The following is a 20687-nucleotide window of genomic DNA, read 5'->3' as shown; positions in this document are numbered from 1 at the left end:
ATGTTAATCCTACTGGCTGTATTTGCTTTCCTACCTGGCTTAGTATTTCTGCTGCTATAGTTTACCATTTAGTGTTTGTCTTTGTAGTATTTATTTGTACTTTTGTTACTTTAATGTATTCTTTCAGTGAAGTGAAGTTGCTATAGGTGTTCAGTTCTATTTTCAGAATATAACTTGTACCTTGTTTCTCTCAGACTAGATTATTGTGATGAGGCAGTTAGAGATTCAGGTCCTTCTTTTCCTGTGGATATTCATCAGCCTCCAGCATTCATCCAGAAGATTCTGCAGCTCAGTGGTGTCTCCCTTCACTATGAGGAGTTCAAAAACAGAGAACGCTCACCTTCACCCGCACCTGTCCCTGAGGTATCTGTAGGGTGACATTGGGTATACTAACCACAGAAAACAAGTAGCGTGTCATCAGGTCAAGAATACAGGAAACTAACACTTTAGAACCAAGTTTTACATTTTTATAAACCCTACCAAGCATTGTGTTATTTCAAAATGGCCATTAAACAATCCCATTATAATACTGTAATTATTCCTGTAAATAGTATTCCTATGGTATTGCCTGTCTTGTTTGGTGACAGACACAGGAAGTCATTAACGTTCAGGTTTTACTGCTGCCTGTGTTGGCAATCAAAAATTCTGTAGGCTAGCCCAGGATAACCCCTCCTACTACCAGAATGCCTCAGTTTTTTGCTACTAATAGCTACTGCTATTTGGCTGGATGTCTTTTCCTAAATTCTGCTGTTGTAAAAACTACTGTGTGTTTCTGGCAATTTTGTTTTTTTTTTTCTTCAATTTTATTTCTTCATTTAAGACTCCATTACTGCTGGAGGTTTCCATTTTGATCAGCAGCTGTTCTGTGTAGTTGTCCTCAGCCTGGCTTTTGGGCATACTGCATCTGACCTCACTGGACTGAGCATTGTGGGGCTTGCCTCGAAGTGACCTTCAGGCAGGGTTCCTGGACTCTGTTCTTGTAAAAAATAGCTACCAAGTGTTTTCCAAGTTCAGAACAACTGAACTGGCGTTTCCCCTGGCTTGCCCTGTCTCTGAAGGCTTGCTTAGTGAGTAGGCCAGTCTGGTCTGAGAATCTGGAGCTCCCTCACCAGTTCTGCCGTGGAAGGGATTAATGCTGTAATACTGATCACTGGCATTCTCCACTTGATTCAGTGTTGTGCATATGTGCTCTGCACTCTTTTCCACTATACAGCATAGAGAATGCATCTCCCTGCTTCTGTTCCTCTTGCAAAAGTTCATATGGAACTTAATTTTTTTTCTATTCATGCTGCTTGGCTGCAGCTACTTTGGTTACCTCCATTTATCCCATCCCACTTGCCACTGATCCTCATCTGCTACTGGCTGTTGGGGTTTATTAAGTACTTCAGCCCATGCTTCTTAGGGTTGGGTGGCGAATGGAGGTTAGAGTGGGGGGTTGTCCTGCTGTACCAGGTCCCCAAAGTTCATTTTCTACTAACGGGGCGATGCTGCTAATGTTTGCAGCCTGTAATCATGTTGTCCTTTGTAAGTCTTTCCCGTTTTGAGAGTCCTCTTTGACTCTGTCTCAGCAGAACTTGCTTGTAAAAAGTGTTGGATCAGCATACCCTTCGAGGGACAATGTTTTTTCATTGTGGCCTTAGATGCTTTCATCAAGGATGTTGCTGGTGATAAGCGCATTCATCTTCCACAGTGAAAGAAGCCTATAGAGCAGACTGCAAAGTTGTCTATCTTTCTGACTTAAGAACCTAAGAAACATCCCTTTCATCTTCTGCTCCCTTAATTTTAACATCAAGACCCCTCAAATTTGGCTCCCAGTCCAGCCACAGAGTGTGGCATCCTCTCTCTACTTCCACCCACAAGTTTGCTTTTCTTTTAGCTATAAAGCTCAGAGGGGCGAGGATCTGGACTGGTAGTCTTATTTTGTCTGGTGAGAACCATGGGAGAACAAGTCGCACCGAAGTCGGAATAAATAAGTACAAAAACCTTTTCTGAGTCGCTGCGACTTGAGTCGCACCACCTAGAACGGGACCATTGAAATACATGGATTTTGACTTGTCATGCGACTTCACGTGTCAAGTCGCACAACAACTCGCAGTAGTGGAAACGGAGCCTAAATCTCTATTTATCATGTATTTTGGGCTATCATATACATTATAACTTTTATTTATTTTTTTCTTTTTCAGAATTTATTTAATACTTCCTTTTTGGGAATTATGTTTATTAATTATTTTTACTTGTAATTTATATTTATTATTTTTTATTTAGTTTTTACTTTTATTTTTATTTTACTTTAATACATATTTTTTTCTCAATCGTGACAATTATTATATTATTATTGTTATTATTAATTCATATTCTAACCGTTTTTCTTGTCTATTACTTTTACTTTCATTGTTCCCCTTGTCTTTGTTTGAGTAGTTGCAGTGTATGTAGATTAAATTATTAACATCACGTTGCTTCAACAATGGAGGTATGCTGCGGTGGAGAAACCAATCGTGGTTCCTTTGAATTTATGATCCTTCCCGTGGTCCACCCCTATTTAAACCCCATTGGCTGTCTATTTCACAGACCTGAAGAAGGGCCACGCCCGATATGCGTTGTGAAGATGACAGCTATCATCTCTCCCCATTCTCCTCAGCTTGCTCTCCACCCTTTGTGCTTCAAGCCTCGTTTTGGACTTGATTTGGACTCCCTGATCGTAAGACGTCACGCTCGGGTGTTTCCATTCACCAGCTCCGGTCGATGGTTCCTCCGGCGGCCTCTCGGTCCCTTCCTTGTTACGTGGCTGTTCCGCCATCCAGCCACATATCATTGGGGATTTGATTGAGACCTCATATTGTCCATCTGGCTCTGCACACGCTGGCTTTCCTACTCCTAGTGACATCCAGGAATGCACGAAGGTTTTGCCATCGCAGCATTGTGTCACCAAGCCAGTCCACCACTGACTGTTGCTCAAGGTACTGTCACAGTGAGGACCACGCTTTGCGGTCGCTCCATCTATGCAAGGATATTTTTAGATAACTGTTCATCTAAGTATATGTCATTATTAAATCGGCACATGATTTTATCTCATTGAGCTTTTTGATTGTTTTGTCCTTTTCAAGACTGTCCCGATCAGCGCTTCCAATTGTGGTTGCCCCTGAATGTTTTTATCTTGCAAAGAACCCTCTTTGGTGTTGCATAAGGACAAGGCGATGTTGAGGCCCAGGGCTTCCTTGTTTAAGGTAGTCTCTGCCTTTCGTCTTAATCAGCAGTTTTATCTCCCAGTCACTGCTTCTTTCCACCATCTCTTGGTGACTCAGACTGTCATTTAAGCTTGTGGTCTCCGGGATCAGGTTCCATCCTTTCTTGTTAAAGCTCATTCTAATAGGTCTGTGAGCACTTGTTGGACTTTTGGGCATCAGGCCACTTTGTCTTCTGTTCACACATTCTATGAGTTTTACAAGGTAGATATTTCTGCCTCACCTGAAGCTGAGCTGCACTCAGTCTCCGGGTTTCTGTTGGTAGTTTGGGTCTGTTAGTCATTTTTCTATTTTGCTGTGTGCCCACCTCTCAGTTGGACTGCTTTTGGACATCCTAAAGATTAAAGATTTCCTTTGTCCCAGACAGGAAACATAAGATTTTTTTTTTAACGCGCCGTAAAAATCCTTTTGTTGGAGTCCATTCGGGGGCACATGCCCCACCCATCTTTGTTTGATTATGGTGTCAGTACTGCTTAGCTAAAAAAAACCTGAAGCATACTGGTAGTGGGAGTGGATATTCTGTTAACCTGGGCTATCATACTTTTTTTTTGGTCAGTGTCCAATCCTCCTCTAGGTGACCGTATAACCCACCATAAAAGACTTACTGTGTCCCTCAATGGACCAACAAAAGAGGTTTTTACTGCGAGTATAAATACCCTTACTTTTTGGGGCATGAAGTTAATGATCAACTCCAGGGGCCTGATTCACAAAACTACAATATCAAATATTGCATGTTAAAGTGTCAATGCTGGACAGGATACAGTGATTATAATATAATAATTGAATCACTTACATTGTTCACCCTATTCCAAAAATCTAGATATGGTATTGTACTTGGTGACTTGGGCAGAAAACCTTTGGATTCACCTCCCTTGAGGTCCCTGCATTTCTGAAATTCAACTCTAACCAAAACTCTTGATTTAAGCTGGATATACACGTACTGAAATTCAGCTGATTCAGCAAGAACTGGCCAAATTTCAGTACATGTGTAGCCCTGTTTGTTCAAAACATCCAGTCTAACGACTGGATTCTGTAGAACGTCCTGCTAAAAAACCAGCATTCGATCAGCACATGCAGCCAATGGCTGCAGCGCTGATCCTGGTATTTTGACAGGGATCAGGGGGTTCCTCGCTGTCAGTATACAAAAGTGCAGCAAGAGAGATCCCTGCCTCCACAACGCTTGTGTGGATACAGGAATTCATGAGTTTTCTTTCGTTTAACCAGCGGATTCTACGAAAAAGAAAACTTTACTTAAAGTGATATTGAAGTTTTTTGTTTTTCTAAAAATAACAAACATATTATTATACTTACCGGGTCTGTGCAGTGGTTTTGTACAGAGCAGCTCGGATCTTCCTCTTCTCCGGTCCCACGCTGGCTCCTTCCTCTTGCCGGGTGCCCCCACAACAAGCAGCTTGCTAAGGGGGCACCCAAGTAGGCCTGCTCCCAACCTGCGGCTCCGTGTGTCCATTCACACACACACATTTGCAGCTCTGCCCACCCCCTCAGTCTCCTTTTTGGCTCACTGGCTGTGATTGACAGCAGCGGAAGCCCAAGGCTCCCTCTGCTGCAAAAGCCAATCGGGGGTGTGAGTCCCCAGAGAGGCAAGGCTCTCGTGGACATCACTGGATTGAGAGGGGGTCTAAGGGGTCTAGTCTGCTGCTCACAGAAGGTTTTTTTACCTTCATGCATAGGATGCATCTAGGTACAAAACCTTGTGCTTTTACAACCACTTTAAGTTTTAGATAGTGGCGTAGGGTTATTGCTTCTGTTTTTATTACAATTGTTTTTTATTACGATTTTAGCTTCCCTATAGGGGAGATTTTCCCTTACACCCTGCCAGGACAGAAATTCTAACCCTTCCTTAACCTATCCAAAAAGAAAAAAACTTATGGATGGCATTATATTTTAAAGACACCCCCCTGGTGTGAGTCCCCCCTACATGTCAGCTAAGTACAGGGAACCTGTTTTAACTGTCTGTTTACTGGGACTAGGCTTCGGGAGTCTTGTGTTTGATATAAGAACAAAAAAAACAAACCAGTGGTCTTTCCAGCCAAAGGCAACTGCTGGTGGCATGGTATTGTTGGCAGTCCCAATGCCAACATGAAGGCTCAGTTGAATATGTATATCAGGACATAAAAATAAAAAAAACATATGCAGTACATCTCTATAGTACATGCACATTTTCCCATGCTTTATATCTTTAAGTATGTCACAGGATCAGAAAAATATTTGTTGATCTGCCAGAAATATACCTGCTCCTGAGTACTGTTGAGGGCTCCTAAGCCCTGCCCAGTTGTCATTTGATAGACTAATCAAATCTTCCCACTCTTCTTGTCTCTGCAACATAAACACTAATTATTATTGGGTGCAAGATGAGACTCAAGAGGGCCAGTTAGGCTGGTCATACATTATAAAATGTTCTTGTACTATATTCCATTAAATTTACCAAAACCATATAATATGAAGTCAAACCTAAACACTTTCAATTTGTATGCAATCAGGCAGGCCCTTGCACTACATAGTTAAAGGTTATTCTAAAGGAAATTAAATAAGAAAATTGTATAACGTATGGTCAGCTTTGTACTCCTTGAGATAACACTGGAATTATGCACAAGACACAGGACAGCTTTGAATTTCTGACGTGATCAACTGGTATTTCTTGCACGTCTTGAACAGATATAATAAAATGCTTTTAATGCCATTATAAACAGACCAAAAGGTAGGAAATAAGGGAAGCCCATTGTTAGTGTTTACATACCCTTTAGCTGAAAAGTGCCCGCTAACTGTAAAATACAGATGTCCAGTATAAGAGAACAAATGACTGGATCTCTCATGGTTACTTTATAACCAATCTCTTTCTTTCCTCTTCTCACTGACTACAAAGTTTGATTGGCATACTCAATGGCCATCTGTGAGACAGAACACAACAGCTCAGTGGGAAAGATCGCTGGACTAACCTCGCATAGTTACAACAACTCCGACCGGAGCTGTCGTTTTTTTTTTTTTTCCCTTGCAACTTGGTGGGAAAAATAACTGGTGTGTACCTGGCTTTAGATGTTCTAACAAATTGAAGCCTAACTCCAGCTAATACGTTTTAATCAGTTACAGCAAATAGTTTTTTTTCCTTTTACATAAATAAACTCTTATCATCATAAGAACCCCTGCCATTGTTAAAGAGTTTGTCTCATTCCTGTAACTGCAAGAGAGCATTTCTGTTGAAAAGCATTAGGCTTAATGGCTGGATCACCAGGTAAAAATAGTAGAAAGAATGCCTAAAAAAAGAGAACTAATGCAGCCATCACATCTAATGCCCTGTGTACACGATCAGACTTTCCGACACCAAAACCATGGATTTTTGTTCGGAGGATGTGGGCTTCAACTTGTCTTGCATACACACGGTCACACAAATGTTGGCCAACAATTACGAACGTAGCGACGTACAAGACGTACGTGATATCTCCATTACGAACGCTAGTTTTACAAGACCGAGCGCTTCCGGCTCGTGCTTGATTCCGAGCATGCGTGGACTTTTGTCCGACGGACTTGTGTACACACGGTCGAAAAGTCCGACAACAAACATTTGTTGGAGGAAAATTTGAGAACCTGCTTGCCAACATTTGTTGGCGGAAAGTCTGGCGACAAATGTTCAATGGAGCATACACACGGTCAGACTTTCCGCCAACAAGCTCACATCCAATATTTGTTGGTGGAAAATCTGATCGTGTGTACGGGGCATAAGGGTTGGTAAGCTGCAATATGATAAATGTTTGGTTATGGGTTTTATACTGCTTTCATTTATAGTTGAACGGCTTTGTGTGTTATTTTGGTATACCTTAAGAATTGTTTGAGATGTATTTTATTGTTGATTTTTAAAATACATCTGAGTAGCTATTTAGTTATTTGTCAGTGCATATTTTACATTCTTGCTTATCAGGAAGATTGCCTGGTAAAATAGAATATTGTAATAGCATCCTTACTCTTTTTTTCTCCTTTTTAGGACTCACCTTCATCTTCAAAGCAAACAGAGCAAGATTCATTGCATCCCGTAGGGGCGTCTAGTGGACCTACGCAGCCCACCCTGCCCAGCTCTCCAACTCTCCAAATCGGCAGCTGCTCTGGTTGCACAGAACTGATTATCAAACTGAAGCAGAATGATGTGTTTCCAGGACCAAAGGTGATTCATGAAATCTTTGTAAATTTGAAGCATCTAAACTGTCTTTGTCATATTGTAGAGGTGAACACTCAGTTATGTAAATATGTGTACTGTGCCATATATTCATACTTTTTCAGATTAACACAGTATTATTTTGTTGCTTACAGTTTTTTGTTTAATACTCGAGGAAAACAAAGTATTGTAACCCATAGCAACATGAAATCCTCATTTATTTAGTAATCCTTAGAAATCAAATACAAATGTATCGCTGCATTGTGAGGTATCTACTGAATAAACCTAGAAGTGTATAAACAATTTATGAGAAAATCGAAATGATTGAAATTCCTATATATCCAACCACAAAAAAAAAATATATGTATTAACCCAAATTCTCAAAAAATGTGAATCCTAAATAAAATTAAAGCACTCTCATTGCTGCCACTGTCATAAATATAAAAATTCAAAACTATAAAGTGCAAAGTGTCCACTTCACAGTAGTGCTGTGATATAATTGTGTTCAAGATAACGTCAATAGTTCATTTTAAATAAGTCCATGATAGATGGTGTGAAAGATAATAATCCAATCTTCCCCACAAAACAAACAAATCCTTAGAAATTGCTACTTGTGTGGAGTAAAAAAAGGATTCAACAACATGTGGCAGGATAGCATGGTTCATTTGTTTTTAAATGTGAATATAATATATACACCTTTTTATTACTTTAAATAATTTCCTGATATATGTCATTTATCTCAGATAGTCCCTAAAAAATATAAATTATTTGTCTTTACTCTCTAAATGTATACCAGTGCTGTGTAAACAATCTCCTCTCCTCCTTATTCAACAAATCTCATTCGAGGAAAAGTGTGGGAGTTTAAAAAAATAAGCATACATACTTAACTACCTGCTGCAGCATCGGTCTGATGCTGCAAGCTGTCCCCCACCGGCTCTACAGCCAGCCATACACGGAGCAAATTTCTTTCTTTGCTGAGAGACTGAGCCAGCTGTCTGTAAAGCCAGCCATACGTGGATCGAAATTTGGCTGGTCCAGCAGGGACCAGACGAAATTTAGATCCATGTATGGGGCAGGCTGATTGTACCCAAGTCAATCCATTGGGCAGGCTTATTGTACATAAGTCAATCCATTGACTTCCACTATAGCTGCTAGCAGTAATCGTATTCTGCTGGCCGGGAAGGCTTTTGTAAATGAGGCAGTAGTAAACCCTGATTCTCTATCTACATATTGTGGATCACTGGTACAGTTTGTTTGATATGATTTCTTGGGTTACGTATAGTGCATACCTTCTCCCATTTATTAGAATGTGTAGTGAGTTTCAACCTAAAAGGTCTGTTTTTGTGTAAGTTGGGTAAATATAAAAAATTGCATACTAACCTCTTGCTGACCACATAACTCATATATGCAGTGTCAAGAAAGGTATGCTTTAACACCAACTTCTTCATGGAGGCATGAGGTTGTGTGGTGAGAGTGCACTCCCTGTGCACTCCCAACGCATTGACTGGGCTGTCACTGAAAGCTCTCGGTCAATTTGATTGGAAGCCAGTGGGACACTCGCATAATACAGAAGCTGTGCTGTTCCCTCGGCATTAAAAACCTGCAGTAGCGCTGAGGAGCAAAAGTAGAACTATGTAAATAATTAAAAATATATATATATATATATATATATTTGCTGCAGTAGTTTATTATAAAAGCATCTGCACTTGCCTGCAAAATCCCACAAATGCCTGTTGATCCTGCCAGTGAAGTCCATATAATGCAGTTTCCTGTGATGTGGCACAAATGCTGCACTGCTCCTGAGTTCAGAACAGATTTTCAGCTTGAACTGTGCCAGCTTGCACTATACAGTGGGATGGAAAAATATTGCAACAAGCATGGCTATCACCATTGTCTTATTGGATTGAGGTCCCTTTTTGTTTTCCAATATTATGCAGTCTTCTATCCAATCAGCAGGTGGAGTCCTTTATGCTTTTTGCATATTCTAAGTTTCTATTCAGATTTCAGTGATGCTGAAAGCAGCAGCTGTTTATGGGTCTTTACAGCAGTGTCTCATGCCTTACCACATGGCTCGATGATTTAGTGTGTCAAAGAAAGGTGTCAAACAATCTTCCTTTCTTGTGGTGACTCTTAAAACTATATGTCGTTTTCCTTTTAATAAAAACTGAAAATTGCAGTGAATCATCATTTTGTGACTTAATACTTCTATTTACAGCTTGATATTGATGGGAAACTTGGGTCTCTGCATTTGTTCCTGAATCCAAGTCAGATAGCTAACTTGCAGCAATTACTAGATGCCTTGAGTATTTCAGGTAAGCTTGGAAGTCATTACACGTTAAAAGCAATATCAGCATGTAATTGTTTCTGTGTACACACTATATCTATTTTTTTTTATTTGTGCTTTACAGAATCAAGCAGTATTAGGGAAAAGCTGCTGAAAAGTCGGCCTCTGGACATGGAGGATTTGAGGCTGATTGAACAAGACTTGAACCAGCAGCTGCAGTCAGGACCTGGATCTTTCTGCATTCCAGACCCTGAGCTTGTACCCTTCCAGACGTTGGAGAATGGAGGTGATGTTTCTTTGTATAATCCCACAATCACACCTACAGATTACTTATGTATTACCTGGTCACAGCTAGTAAAACATTTGTGTTGCTCATAGCATCCAGCATGGATTTTTATAACAAAATAATGCAATTGTATATTCTCAACCGAATTTCAACCCCCACCCCATATGTCTACGGTTGCTAATAAACTATGCTTAACACAAAGCAAGAAAAAACTATGATTGCCAGACTTACACGGACTAACTAAAAATATTAATAAAGAATGCACAAATATATATATTTGAAAAAAAAAAAAAAAAGTAACGAAACTGTCACCAGTCATGCCCTATGAGCATTTATTATTCAAAAAGTATAAAAACATAGCTGTCCCCATTTAAAAACAAACCCTCCCATACAGTCCCCATATTCTGAGAAATCTCCATAGTGCACATTTATAATGCAACCATGAATTGCAGGAAAGAAAATAGTTTGATTCCCCCATCATCGCAGTCTATTTTGATGGGGAAATCCCTTCTGTGGAGCTACTGTGTTCTCCCGGTCAGCGGGACACAGGGAGCTGTTCCTACCGGGGGAACACAGTGTTTATAGCCACTGGCAATAATCACATCCTAAAAATTAGCCTGCCCATTGATGGTTCAAATCTTAGCTGGTCCTTGCTGAACGGGCCGAGATTCAAACTACCTATTACCAGCTTAAATAACATCGGCAGTGGGGGAGAAGTAAATATTTTTATTGTACTCCTATTTTACACATTCAGAGTCAGTTCAAAACAATAGTTAGGGTACTAGAATAAAAGCATTGAGGAATCTCCTGTAAAAATGTTCATATTTCAAAATGAATTGTGAATGAGGTCATTCTTTTAAAATCAGGTCACCTAATTCTTCTGTCTTGCGTCCTATTTGACACTGCCAGTAAACTTGCTCCTAAAAACACTCAGCAGGCTTTACATTGTGGTCATTTTCTGTCCAACTTTTAAAGGTGGGAGGAAGGGTGCTGAAAGGCAGTGATGTCTCTGAAGGGTTCCAGTTCACACTCTGAAATTTTGTGGCTGCTGTTTTTTACCATCATGGCAGCCCACGGGATCTGTTGCACAGATCAGAATTGGGTTGTTTTACTAGAGGAGTAGGGCATGTTTGTGCTGATTTCAAACATCCAATCGTGTATGAGTAAAATCCAGTTTTTAGAACTTTCCTTGTACATAATTGGGTATTCTTTGAAAATAGATTTTTCACTTGACTTGAGAGTGCACCAGATTTTGCACTCTCAAGTTTTAGTAAATCAGCCCATTTGCATTAGATGTGATGCCAGCCCCCTGATTGGGAGAAAGACGCCTTTGATACACCTGGTTGCTGGATGTCCTGGCTGCTTGGGTTCCCTTGAGTGGTGTTTGATGCAGGCCCTTTCCATGTGGATCAGTCATATTAAGCCATCTGACCTGAGTGAAGCTGGAACCACTGTTGAGTTCTTTGATATATGCTTGTTTTTCATATACATCTGGTAAGGAGATTGGATTGACACCGTGGTGTTTTCTTCATTACACACTGAAGCTGGTGAAGGGATTCCATCTTTTCCTCCTTCTAAAAGACTATAAGATAGGAGTTGCCAGTGATGTAAAAAAATACATTGAGGATGGGTTCACTGGAACGTGCCGCGGCTCACAGCAGGAGTCCAGTGCGTCCCCATTCACTGTTCCAGGTTCGATTTCGGCCTGAATTTAGGGCTGAATTCAGACCTGAAACTGACCAAAAGACTCACAGGGCTCCTGTGCAATTCGCACCAGAGCCGCTGCGGAGATGTGTGAACCGGCTCCATAGAGAGCTGGTCACAATCTCTTGCTATGCATATTGGATGCGGGGAAACCCGCATCCAATTTGCTTAGGTGTGAACACAGCCTGAAACTTTAAAACTGATTGGATGTTTGACTGAATTGCCAAGCCAGTGCATAGTGCAGTCATCCTTGGTAACAAATCAGTTTTCACTGTTTTTTTAACTACAGTGAACTGAAATCTGGCCACTCAAGGTTATTTCACTCTATCTTATTAAATAAAGCTACACAGACAGCATTGTGGAAGCTGCATGCCTGTTCAGTAGGTGATAAAGCCGAGATAAGAATGACAACCTTGGAGACCTCACCATTTAAGGACAAGTCAACAGTGGCAATTCCCATATTACTATTCACAGAGAATCTGAACTATTTGAACATTTTAGGACAAGTCAGCTGTGAATTAATAGCTACGTTTTGATTATGTATGATTATGTATGTTTCTTCTTTTCAGACATGTTCTTTTCAATGGCTGCTTTGACGAACAGTGTTACTTCTATTCGGTCTACAACGGAATTGTCAGATGTGGATCTTGACTCCTCTGTCCTTAGTGATCACAGTGGTCATCAATTTCAAAGTCCAGCCTTCACTCCTGGGGTGAGAATGTTACCAGTCATGAACTAATAAACATGTTTTATATCCTACTGTATCATTTAGTGTTCCACCATCTGACTACTTTTATAACAGCTTGTGGTTTCTTCCCACCCACAACCCTAAGAAGGCAGTCTAAAGAAATGTGCCGCTTAAGCCTAGTACACACTACTAGTTTTCTTTTTTTTTCCTTCAACCCAGCGGGTTGAATGGGAAAAAAAAAACTGGCAGCTCAGGTCGGAGCTTCTGTACTAACTATCCAATGTTAGTACAGCGATCTCCCCTGTTGTTCTACTGTGTTCTGACAGGGGGATGGCCCTCTCGCCAGAACACTCAGGTCAGTGATAGGTGAGTGCGCTGATCAGGAGCCACTCAGACCTTTTTTGGTCTTACCCTTTCGACCAGCTTCTGTTAGACCGGCTGCAGTACACACAGGCCAAATTTCGGACGGTTTCTGTTGAACCAGCTGATGCCGCTCGTGTGTACTAAGCTTTAGAGTTGAACACTCTCTAAGTTGGCCACACATTTTACAATCTCTTTGTACAATCTTCTTTAGATTTATCAAGAGTTATGTAGTGTGAGGGCCTACAGGATTGCATAACAAACTGAATGGATTGTTTAGGTTGCATTACATGGTTGTTGGTAATTTTAAAGGAGATTGGGCAGAGATTGTACTATCAGATTGTGTAATGTGTTGGTAGCTTTAGAAGAATTTTGCTATTAAAATCGGGGTGTTGTCGTGGAGAGATTGGCTATACGCTATACATAATCAATCTCATCTGCGCTAACATGCGCACTTTCAGCATAATGCATCTCTAAATAGCCCATGTCTCCCCCTTTCCCCAGTAAACAGACATTACCACATTCTTTCATCCTCATCTCAGCATGACTGCCGCCAAGCAGTTCACTGCTTCTTTTATTCACACACAATCAGGAAGCCACAAACTGGAAGGCTTGCCTCCAACAGCTAATCGCCTGCTACACAGGATGTGACCTCACAGGATATAACCAAATAAGGGTGTAACTACACAGGATGTGAATGTCAACACAGGATATAACCAAATAAGGATGTAACAACACAGGATGTAAATGTCAACACAGGATAAATTAATTTATACAACAACCAATGAGCGATGACTACAATTCCTGCTGATGGGAGCTTATCTGCAGGTGTACGTCATGGCACCTCAAATACGTTGTTCAGGCATACAGGGGTGACACGAGCGCACATCCGCTAAACCGATAATGTGTTTGCAGAGCGAACATATCCCCCCCCCCCAGACGATCGTTCTGTGCATTGCACAGGGGCCCTTTGCTGGTGAACATATCCCCACTCCGCAAACACCTCTCTCCAAACAACAGAAAGTTTTCCACTACCTAACGGATCTCAACCAGCGTCAGTCTGCCCCAGTCAGCTCTTTAGAGCGGGTTGCGGGAGAACTAACACTGGGAGACACTTATGACAATACATATTAAAATACATCTTCATAAAATTTCCACAACAGTGTAGAGCTGTTTTTTTTGTTTTGTTTTGTTTTCAGTTAAAAGTTCCCTGTGTGGAAGTCTTTCACTGCAGCTGGCCTCTATGATTAAGCTCTAATGTGGGGCAAAATTTGTAAGAGGAGGAGCTGAGCCTGGTGGCAAATGTGATTTATTCCGAGCAATCTTTTTTAACACCGGAAACGCATTTTGTGCAGCTTATACCTCCTACATTTGAATGACTAGAGCCACCTTTCCCAAAAAATCTCAGATAGTCATTGGTAATAAACACCTTGGGTTTTGTTAGCAGGCCCAAAGAAATTAATGGTAAATGAAAACAAAGAATGTTTTTAATATTTTAGGGCTTTTAATGAAGTCTGTCCATAAGTTAGAAAGGGGTCCAGTGCATATTGCTAAGCTGCTTGGTCAGACAACTTTCCACCCCCACCACCCCCAACCCCCCCACTGCTATCTGACCATGCTGGATCAAGGAGCTGCACTTCTGGCTGATTGTGCACAGAGGTGGAGGGGTGGTACAGACATAGAGCACACAGAGCCCGCACAGTTCCCACCTCCATTGAACACTACCAGAATGAAAATCCTTAGCCCTCTTTGCTGTGCCGCCTTTGCCCCCTCCACAACCACTCGCTGCTGCCAGCTATAGATTACTATAATAGTCGCTGGCTGCTTGTGTTGTGAATGACAGAGACAACACAAGCCAGCAACAACATTTGTCTGAGAAAGACTAGTGTGTAGTAGCTGCCAGCATCTGCTGTTGTGTGTGTTTTTTTGGATGGCGACACTCCTCTCAATAAGCCATCATTCACAGCACAAGCCACCAGCTACTAATGTAGTTGTCTCCTCCGACCTAGCTGGTGGGCTGTAAGAGATTGTGGGCTCAGGCATTTATCAGTACAAGAGCAGCAGTGGAGGCACAGGTTGCATTGCAAGGAAGGTTGCAGAATAGGGGGGGGGGGGGGGCTGTGGCTTCTTTGTTGCCTTTACCTACCCAATAGGAATACGCATTATTCGGGCTTTTGTCTTGGATGCAGCTACAGCAAGTACTGATCTAAGAAAAAAAATTACATTTTATTTCTAAACTACAGCACAGACTTTAACAGGGACAAGTGCTATGTGCACTGGGTCCCCTGGGGGATTTAACAAAGCCTTTTTAACTTCTGGTAAGAGTGCTTCTTTAAGGACATTTGAGCAATGGCAAGTCCCTATTCTAAATACTTCTCATCCACTTTGCATAAGTCATAACCAAAAACACGTTTAAAATGCACATACATGCATACAGTGTTGCATGTCATAAATGTTTTTGCATGCACATAGGTTCGAAAGGTAAATGTCTTCTGTGAAAGCTAATCTGTGTATTATCTTCAATCAGTTAATGATGAGCAGCCCAAGGCGGTATGGACATTCACCATTTTCTGCCACAATTCCTCCGCTACAAAACCTTCACAGGGTCCAGGGTAAGTTCTGAATTGCTTCATGTTTTCTTTACCATGGTACCTTTCCTTTTTTATTTCATCCCATGCAGAAAGCTGAATATCAGGGGCGCATTCAATGGAATATGTATTTCTGGTAATAGTCTACCCAGCACTCTACACTGTGCAGCCAATATGTGTCCTCATAATGTATGTTAGTGCTCTGATTGGAATACTGACAGCTATGTGAACATCGGTGGTATCAGCTGTACCTCTTACCTTGAGCAAAAATTAGCAAAAATCTGTCAATGTAATGGGTAGTTCCAGATCATTTACTTCTTTGTGCTACACAAACATAAGCTTTGCATTGTTTTGCTTGGATAAGAGGTGTTCATTTGCTTTACCTTTCTTATATTGTTAAATGTTGGCTGAGCTTTGACCATAGGCTTACACTAGAATAAGAGGAAAAGAAGAATACACACTCTGTACATCAGTGGTTCTCAACCTGGGGGTCACCGAATCCTGGGCTGTTCCTGAAGCCCGCACCGCTCCCAATGTTTTTGTGGCCGCCCATCTGGGCTGTTCCTGGAGCCCGTGGCCACCCACTCAGCCTCTTCCCAGCCACCCATTCGCAGCCTGCTGTCAGCTGACGTCACTCAACCAATCTAGGCTCGGGAAAGCTGCCAACTTTACAGTTGGGATAAACCCAGATGCCTGGACCGGCAGTTGGCTCAGCCTCTCAGCATGCCGTTAAGAGCCTTAACCAGATCCTCCCACCTACTCCACAGCCCAGCATGCCAGTGAGCACTATAGGGGCAGAGCAGAGAGCTGGTGACTGACAGTCATGGCTCCCTACTCAGAGCGAAGGGGGAAAACTTAGCGATCAGCAGTATTTGATTGCTTCGTTCTCGGGTAGAGTCACCAGAGGACAGATACAGCTTGATGGATGACTAAGAACACGGTCAAAGAATTGTTACAAAGAACACCATCTTCATTGCCTCCTCGTTGCCATAATTCCTTTTTGTGCACCATCAGAGAGCACAAGAAGTTATCAGCTCACAAGATTTGGACAACTTTTGCACATAGAACAAAGTGCTTTTAACTGTATATATGTTATAAATAGTATGTGCACTAAGAGATTAAATGGATATATAATGCCTAAAAATGTACTTCTCCTATTTGCTCCTGTTAAATAAAATATAAAGTTAAAACAAACTAATAGATCTAAGCTACATTCATAAAAGTAAACCCATACTAAAGGGGTATTGAAAACATTCTCGATATGTAGCTGATCTCTTTCACATATGTATTTTTACAAAACACGATTACTGTACGATCCATAAAATTGGAATTATGGAGAATCCAATAGAGGGGCAGGTCACCATCATTTGATCCCTAACAGATGCAAATCGTAGGACAAAATGGGAATTCTCGTAAGAATATTTTTTTACGAGGAAGAGCGTAAGGACAGTCCCAACTTCTGTTTAAAAATGAATATAATTTTATGATTTACCTCTTGCATGCAAATATTATTAGAAGCTAACACATATTTGTGAGCTTATTTTAATTGCAAATCTAAAAGCAATGATTTCCATTGTAATACTGCAAAGTCTTTAAACGTGGATAGAAAAAGAAATATGATTTGGTTTACAGCAGTGGTTCTCAATTTCAGTCCTCAAGTACCCCCAACGGGCCATGTTTTCAGGTTTTCCTTTACTTTGCACAGCTGCTTTGAATCAATATCAATGACGTGATATTGATAAGAGCTATTTTATCTAAGGGAAGTTGCCAAAACATCAAAACATGGCCTGTTGGGGGTACTTGAGGACTGAGGTTGAGAACCACTGGTTTACAGCATTTTTAGGCAGGAGGGAGTGCACAAGCTTTGACACTACCAGGAAGTGTCAGAGACTTGTCTTCCAGGACAGTCTGGTATATAAGTATACCAACGGGGACGTGGATGGTGCAGATACCCCTAAGTGCATGTACTTTATAACTGACAGCTTTTTTTTTTCTTGACAGAATTGATTAAAGTGAATGTAAACGCTCACATATACCCAGTGAAGTGAACAGCCTCAGATGATACACAGAGATGAAACAAATCTCCCTATATAAGTTTTACATGTATAACTGCTGTCTTCAGCTTTATATACTGAAAGTTCACATCGTTTTAGGAGATTTTCTCTTCCTGGTTAGCACTGCAGCGAAGTCTGGGCATATAGCCAAGACAGCTGATTGGAGGAAAGGCACACACCCCCTCTCCTCATAGGCAGAGACTTTCAGAGCTGATCGTTCAATCGTTCAGCTTAGTACTAATCTATTTATAGCAACCTCCCCAACACAAAATTCTGGCTGCTTTTATCATATGTGACGGAGAACTTGTCAGGAGTTATCAGGCTGATAACAGAAGAACGGAGCAGGAGACAGCTACAGGACATAGAGCTTCGAAGAGAGATAAGAAAACACTGCAGATATGTGTCCAGCTCAAATTTCATGAATCGGTTTACATCCACTTTAAAAGAACTATATTGTGGACATGTCAACTTTTGTGAACTATTTACCATTTATTTTGGCAGGAAAACAGTCTTCCCAATCTCCTCTGGAGCCTCCTAAACTAGAGATGCTGCTGAAGCTTACAGTGGGTGGCCTTACCATAACTGTGCCTCACATTCCAAGCGATGCTGGTTCTGCGCTGGTCCTTAACGGTCAAGAAGCAGCGTGTCATTTTTTTAAGGAGCTGGGGTACTTTAAAGACTCTGCGTTTAGTGGACGAGACTTTAGGCATCTTCGTGAGCATTTCCAAAGAGCTTGCCAGTTGAGCAATGTCAGGTAAGAGAATAGGAGGTATCAGGTGGGTTGATGTGAAGTTTTTATTTTATTATACTGATCAAATGTAATGCAGTTGTCCATGAAAGAAACTTTTTCTGATACAGGCTTTTATTCTCAGAATCTCATTTCAGATTTGAATCTGTTAAAACAAAACTGTGTTTTTTTTCTTGTTTAATTTTCTTATATACTTTCAAGTTAAAGGTAGTCAGAGTACTGAGATAGTCAGAGTGGATTGTCTCCACTACATAATACGTAGCCTGTGTGTGTGGGGGAAGAGGGTTATGGCAGAGGGGGAGAAGAAAGCCATAAAAATTGAGGGGGGAGTAAATGCATTGTATTGATTATTATTAAACAACCCGGAGTTTAGCTTTATCAACAGTTTTCATTTTTTAGACCCCTTTCACACTGTGCCACCACTGGTAAAGCGGCGCTATTTTTAGCGCCGCTTTACCGTCGTTTTAGCGGCGATATTCGGCTGCTAGCGGGGCAGTTTTGACCCCCGCTAGCGGCCGAAAAGGGGTTAAATCCGCCCGCAAAACACAATTGGTATCGCAGCGCTGCCCCATTGATTTCAATGGGGGGCAGCGGTGGAGGAGCGGTGAGTTCACCACTCCTTCACCGCTCCAAAGAAGCTGCTGGCAGGACTTTTTCTGACGCCCTGCCTCGGGCTTTCACATTGGAGTGAATGGAGCAGCTGTTTTAGGGGGCACTATAGCGTTAAAAATTTTGCCTGCAAAACGCTTCAGTGTGAAAGGGGTCTAAAAGAATGGTTCGAATCCCAACCATGGCACTACCTTCCTGGAGTTTGCATGTTCTCCCTGTATCTGCGTGGGTTTCCTCCGGGTACTCCGGTTTCTTCCCATACTCCAAAGACATGCTGGTAGGCTAATTGGATCCTGTCTAAATTGGACCTAATATATCTAGGAATGTGAGTTAGGGACCTTAGATTGTAAGCGGGGACTGATGTGAATGTACAATATAAATGTGTAAAGCGCTGCGTGTACTATATAAGTGCTTGTAATAAATTAACAAATAATGAAATTGGTAGCAGGAGAGCAGCTTTGCAATTTCCAAAATACTTATCACTATGTACTCTTATGCCGCGTACACACGGTCGGACTTTTCGTCTACAAAAGTCCAACGGACGCCGACGGACTAAAGCTGGCTGGTAATCCGATCGTGTGTGGGCTTCTCCGGACTTTCAGCAGACTTTTTCAGCCTCAAATCCGACGGACTTTAGATTTGAAACATGCTTCAAATCTTTACGTCGTAACTACGACGGACCCCGAAATCCGCTCGTCTGTGTGCTAGTCCGACGGACAAAAACCCATGCTAGGGCAGCTATTGGCTACTGGCTATGAACTTCCTTATTTTAGTCCGGTGTACGTCATCACGTACGAATCCGTCGGACTTTTGTGTGGTCGTGTGTAGGCAAGTCCGTTCGTTAGAAAGTCTGCTGCAAGTCCGCCGAAAGTCCGCCGGAAGTCTGTCGGACAGGCTGTCGGACTTTTGTAGACGAAAAGTCCGACCGTGTGTACGCGGCATTAGAATTATACACTGGGAGTTAAATCTTGGATTGCCTGTTCACACATCCACACTTGGGCCTTACAGGTATGCATGGTTTGCACATTGCCCACCTGCCTCTAATTCAGCTGACTACCTCGAACTCTTCACGCAAGCAGGCCTTGATGATGCTTGGAGTGAACTATTGTCAGGCGGTAGAAACGCAGGTCAACCACGCATTTTTGCCGCAAGTCTAAACAAGGCTTAAGACCCCTTTCACACGATCGGACCGTTCAGGTCCGCCTGTCCGTTTTGACTGCGGACCTGAACGGGCGCCACAATGAGACACAACGATTGCACAGGAATATACAGGTGTTCTGTGTATTTCTGTGCAGGCAGTCCCATCCATGTTGTTTGGGATGCAGTGGCTGCATGGACACAGCCACTGCTCCCAACTTGACATCCATGTACTTGTATGTCGCTGAACTCACACTGCGTTTGGAGCCATGCACCTATAACCACACAGATGTCAGATCTGTCCTTGCAGCTGCGGCTTCTCAATTGACATGAATAGGACTGCCTGCACAGGGATGCACAGAACATCTGTGAGAAATTAAAACCTCACGATTTTTTGAGAAATGTGGTTATTTACATTTTTGCGTAAAATCGATTTTCACTATTTTGCAAAAAGGTGCAAAATTAAAATTGACACATATTTAATTACTATATTTATTGGCGTATAACACTCACTTTTTCACCCTAAAAATTGGGTGCAAATAGCACGTGCGTGTTATACGCCAATACTTCAATTTTAGATGCCTCGGAGGGGACATTGACGGGGGCGGGACGAGTGCTGTCAGATTACATACAGTGAGAATCTCCTGTTTACTTGGCGGCCTCTGTAAAAGGAAGTCCCGTCTCCTGAGCCGCCCCCCTCCATGTCCCCTCTAGGCTGCAGATGGGCGATGGTGAGGCTGCTGCATTGATGGCAATGGTGAGGCTGCTGCATTGATGTGGACTGATGAGGTTGCATTGATGGCACTTGTGAGGCTGCAGATG

General features: G+C 41.9%; 1 protein-coding gene across 1 annotated transcript in view; it reads left to right on the top strand.

Annotated features, from left to right (window-relative positions):
• The window catches only part of ATG2A (autophagy related 2A), a 214730-nt gene that overhangs the window by 18497 nt on the left and 175546 nt on the right, over positions 1-20687 (top strand). The window contains exons 6-12 of the mRNA XM_073604869.1: positions 195-363; positions 7240-7416; positions 9623-9719; positions 9816-9977; positions 12251-12393; positions 15257-15341; positions 17873-18125. Of these exons, the coding sequence (XP_073460970.1) occupies positions 195-363; positions 7240-7416; positions 9623-9719; positions 9816-9977; positions 12251-12393; positions 15257-15341; positions 17873-18125 (1086 nt within the window). The remainder of the gene's footprint in view (positions 1-194; positions 364-7239; positions 7417-9622; positions 9720-9815; positions 9978-12250; positions 12394-15256; positions 15342-17872; positions 18126-20687) is intronic.

This window comes from Aquarana catesbeiana, linkage group LG11, assembly GCF_042186555.1.
Source record: "Aquarana catesbeiana isolate 2022-GZ linkage group LG11, ASM4218655v1, whole genome shotgun sequence".
Taxonomy (NCBI): Eukaryota; Metazoa; Chordata; class Amphibia; order Anura; family Ranidae; genus Aquarana; species Aquarana catesbeiana.
Note: the sequence above shows the minus strand (reverse complement) of the source record. Positions and strands in the feature narration are given on the sequence as shown.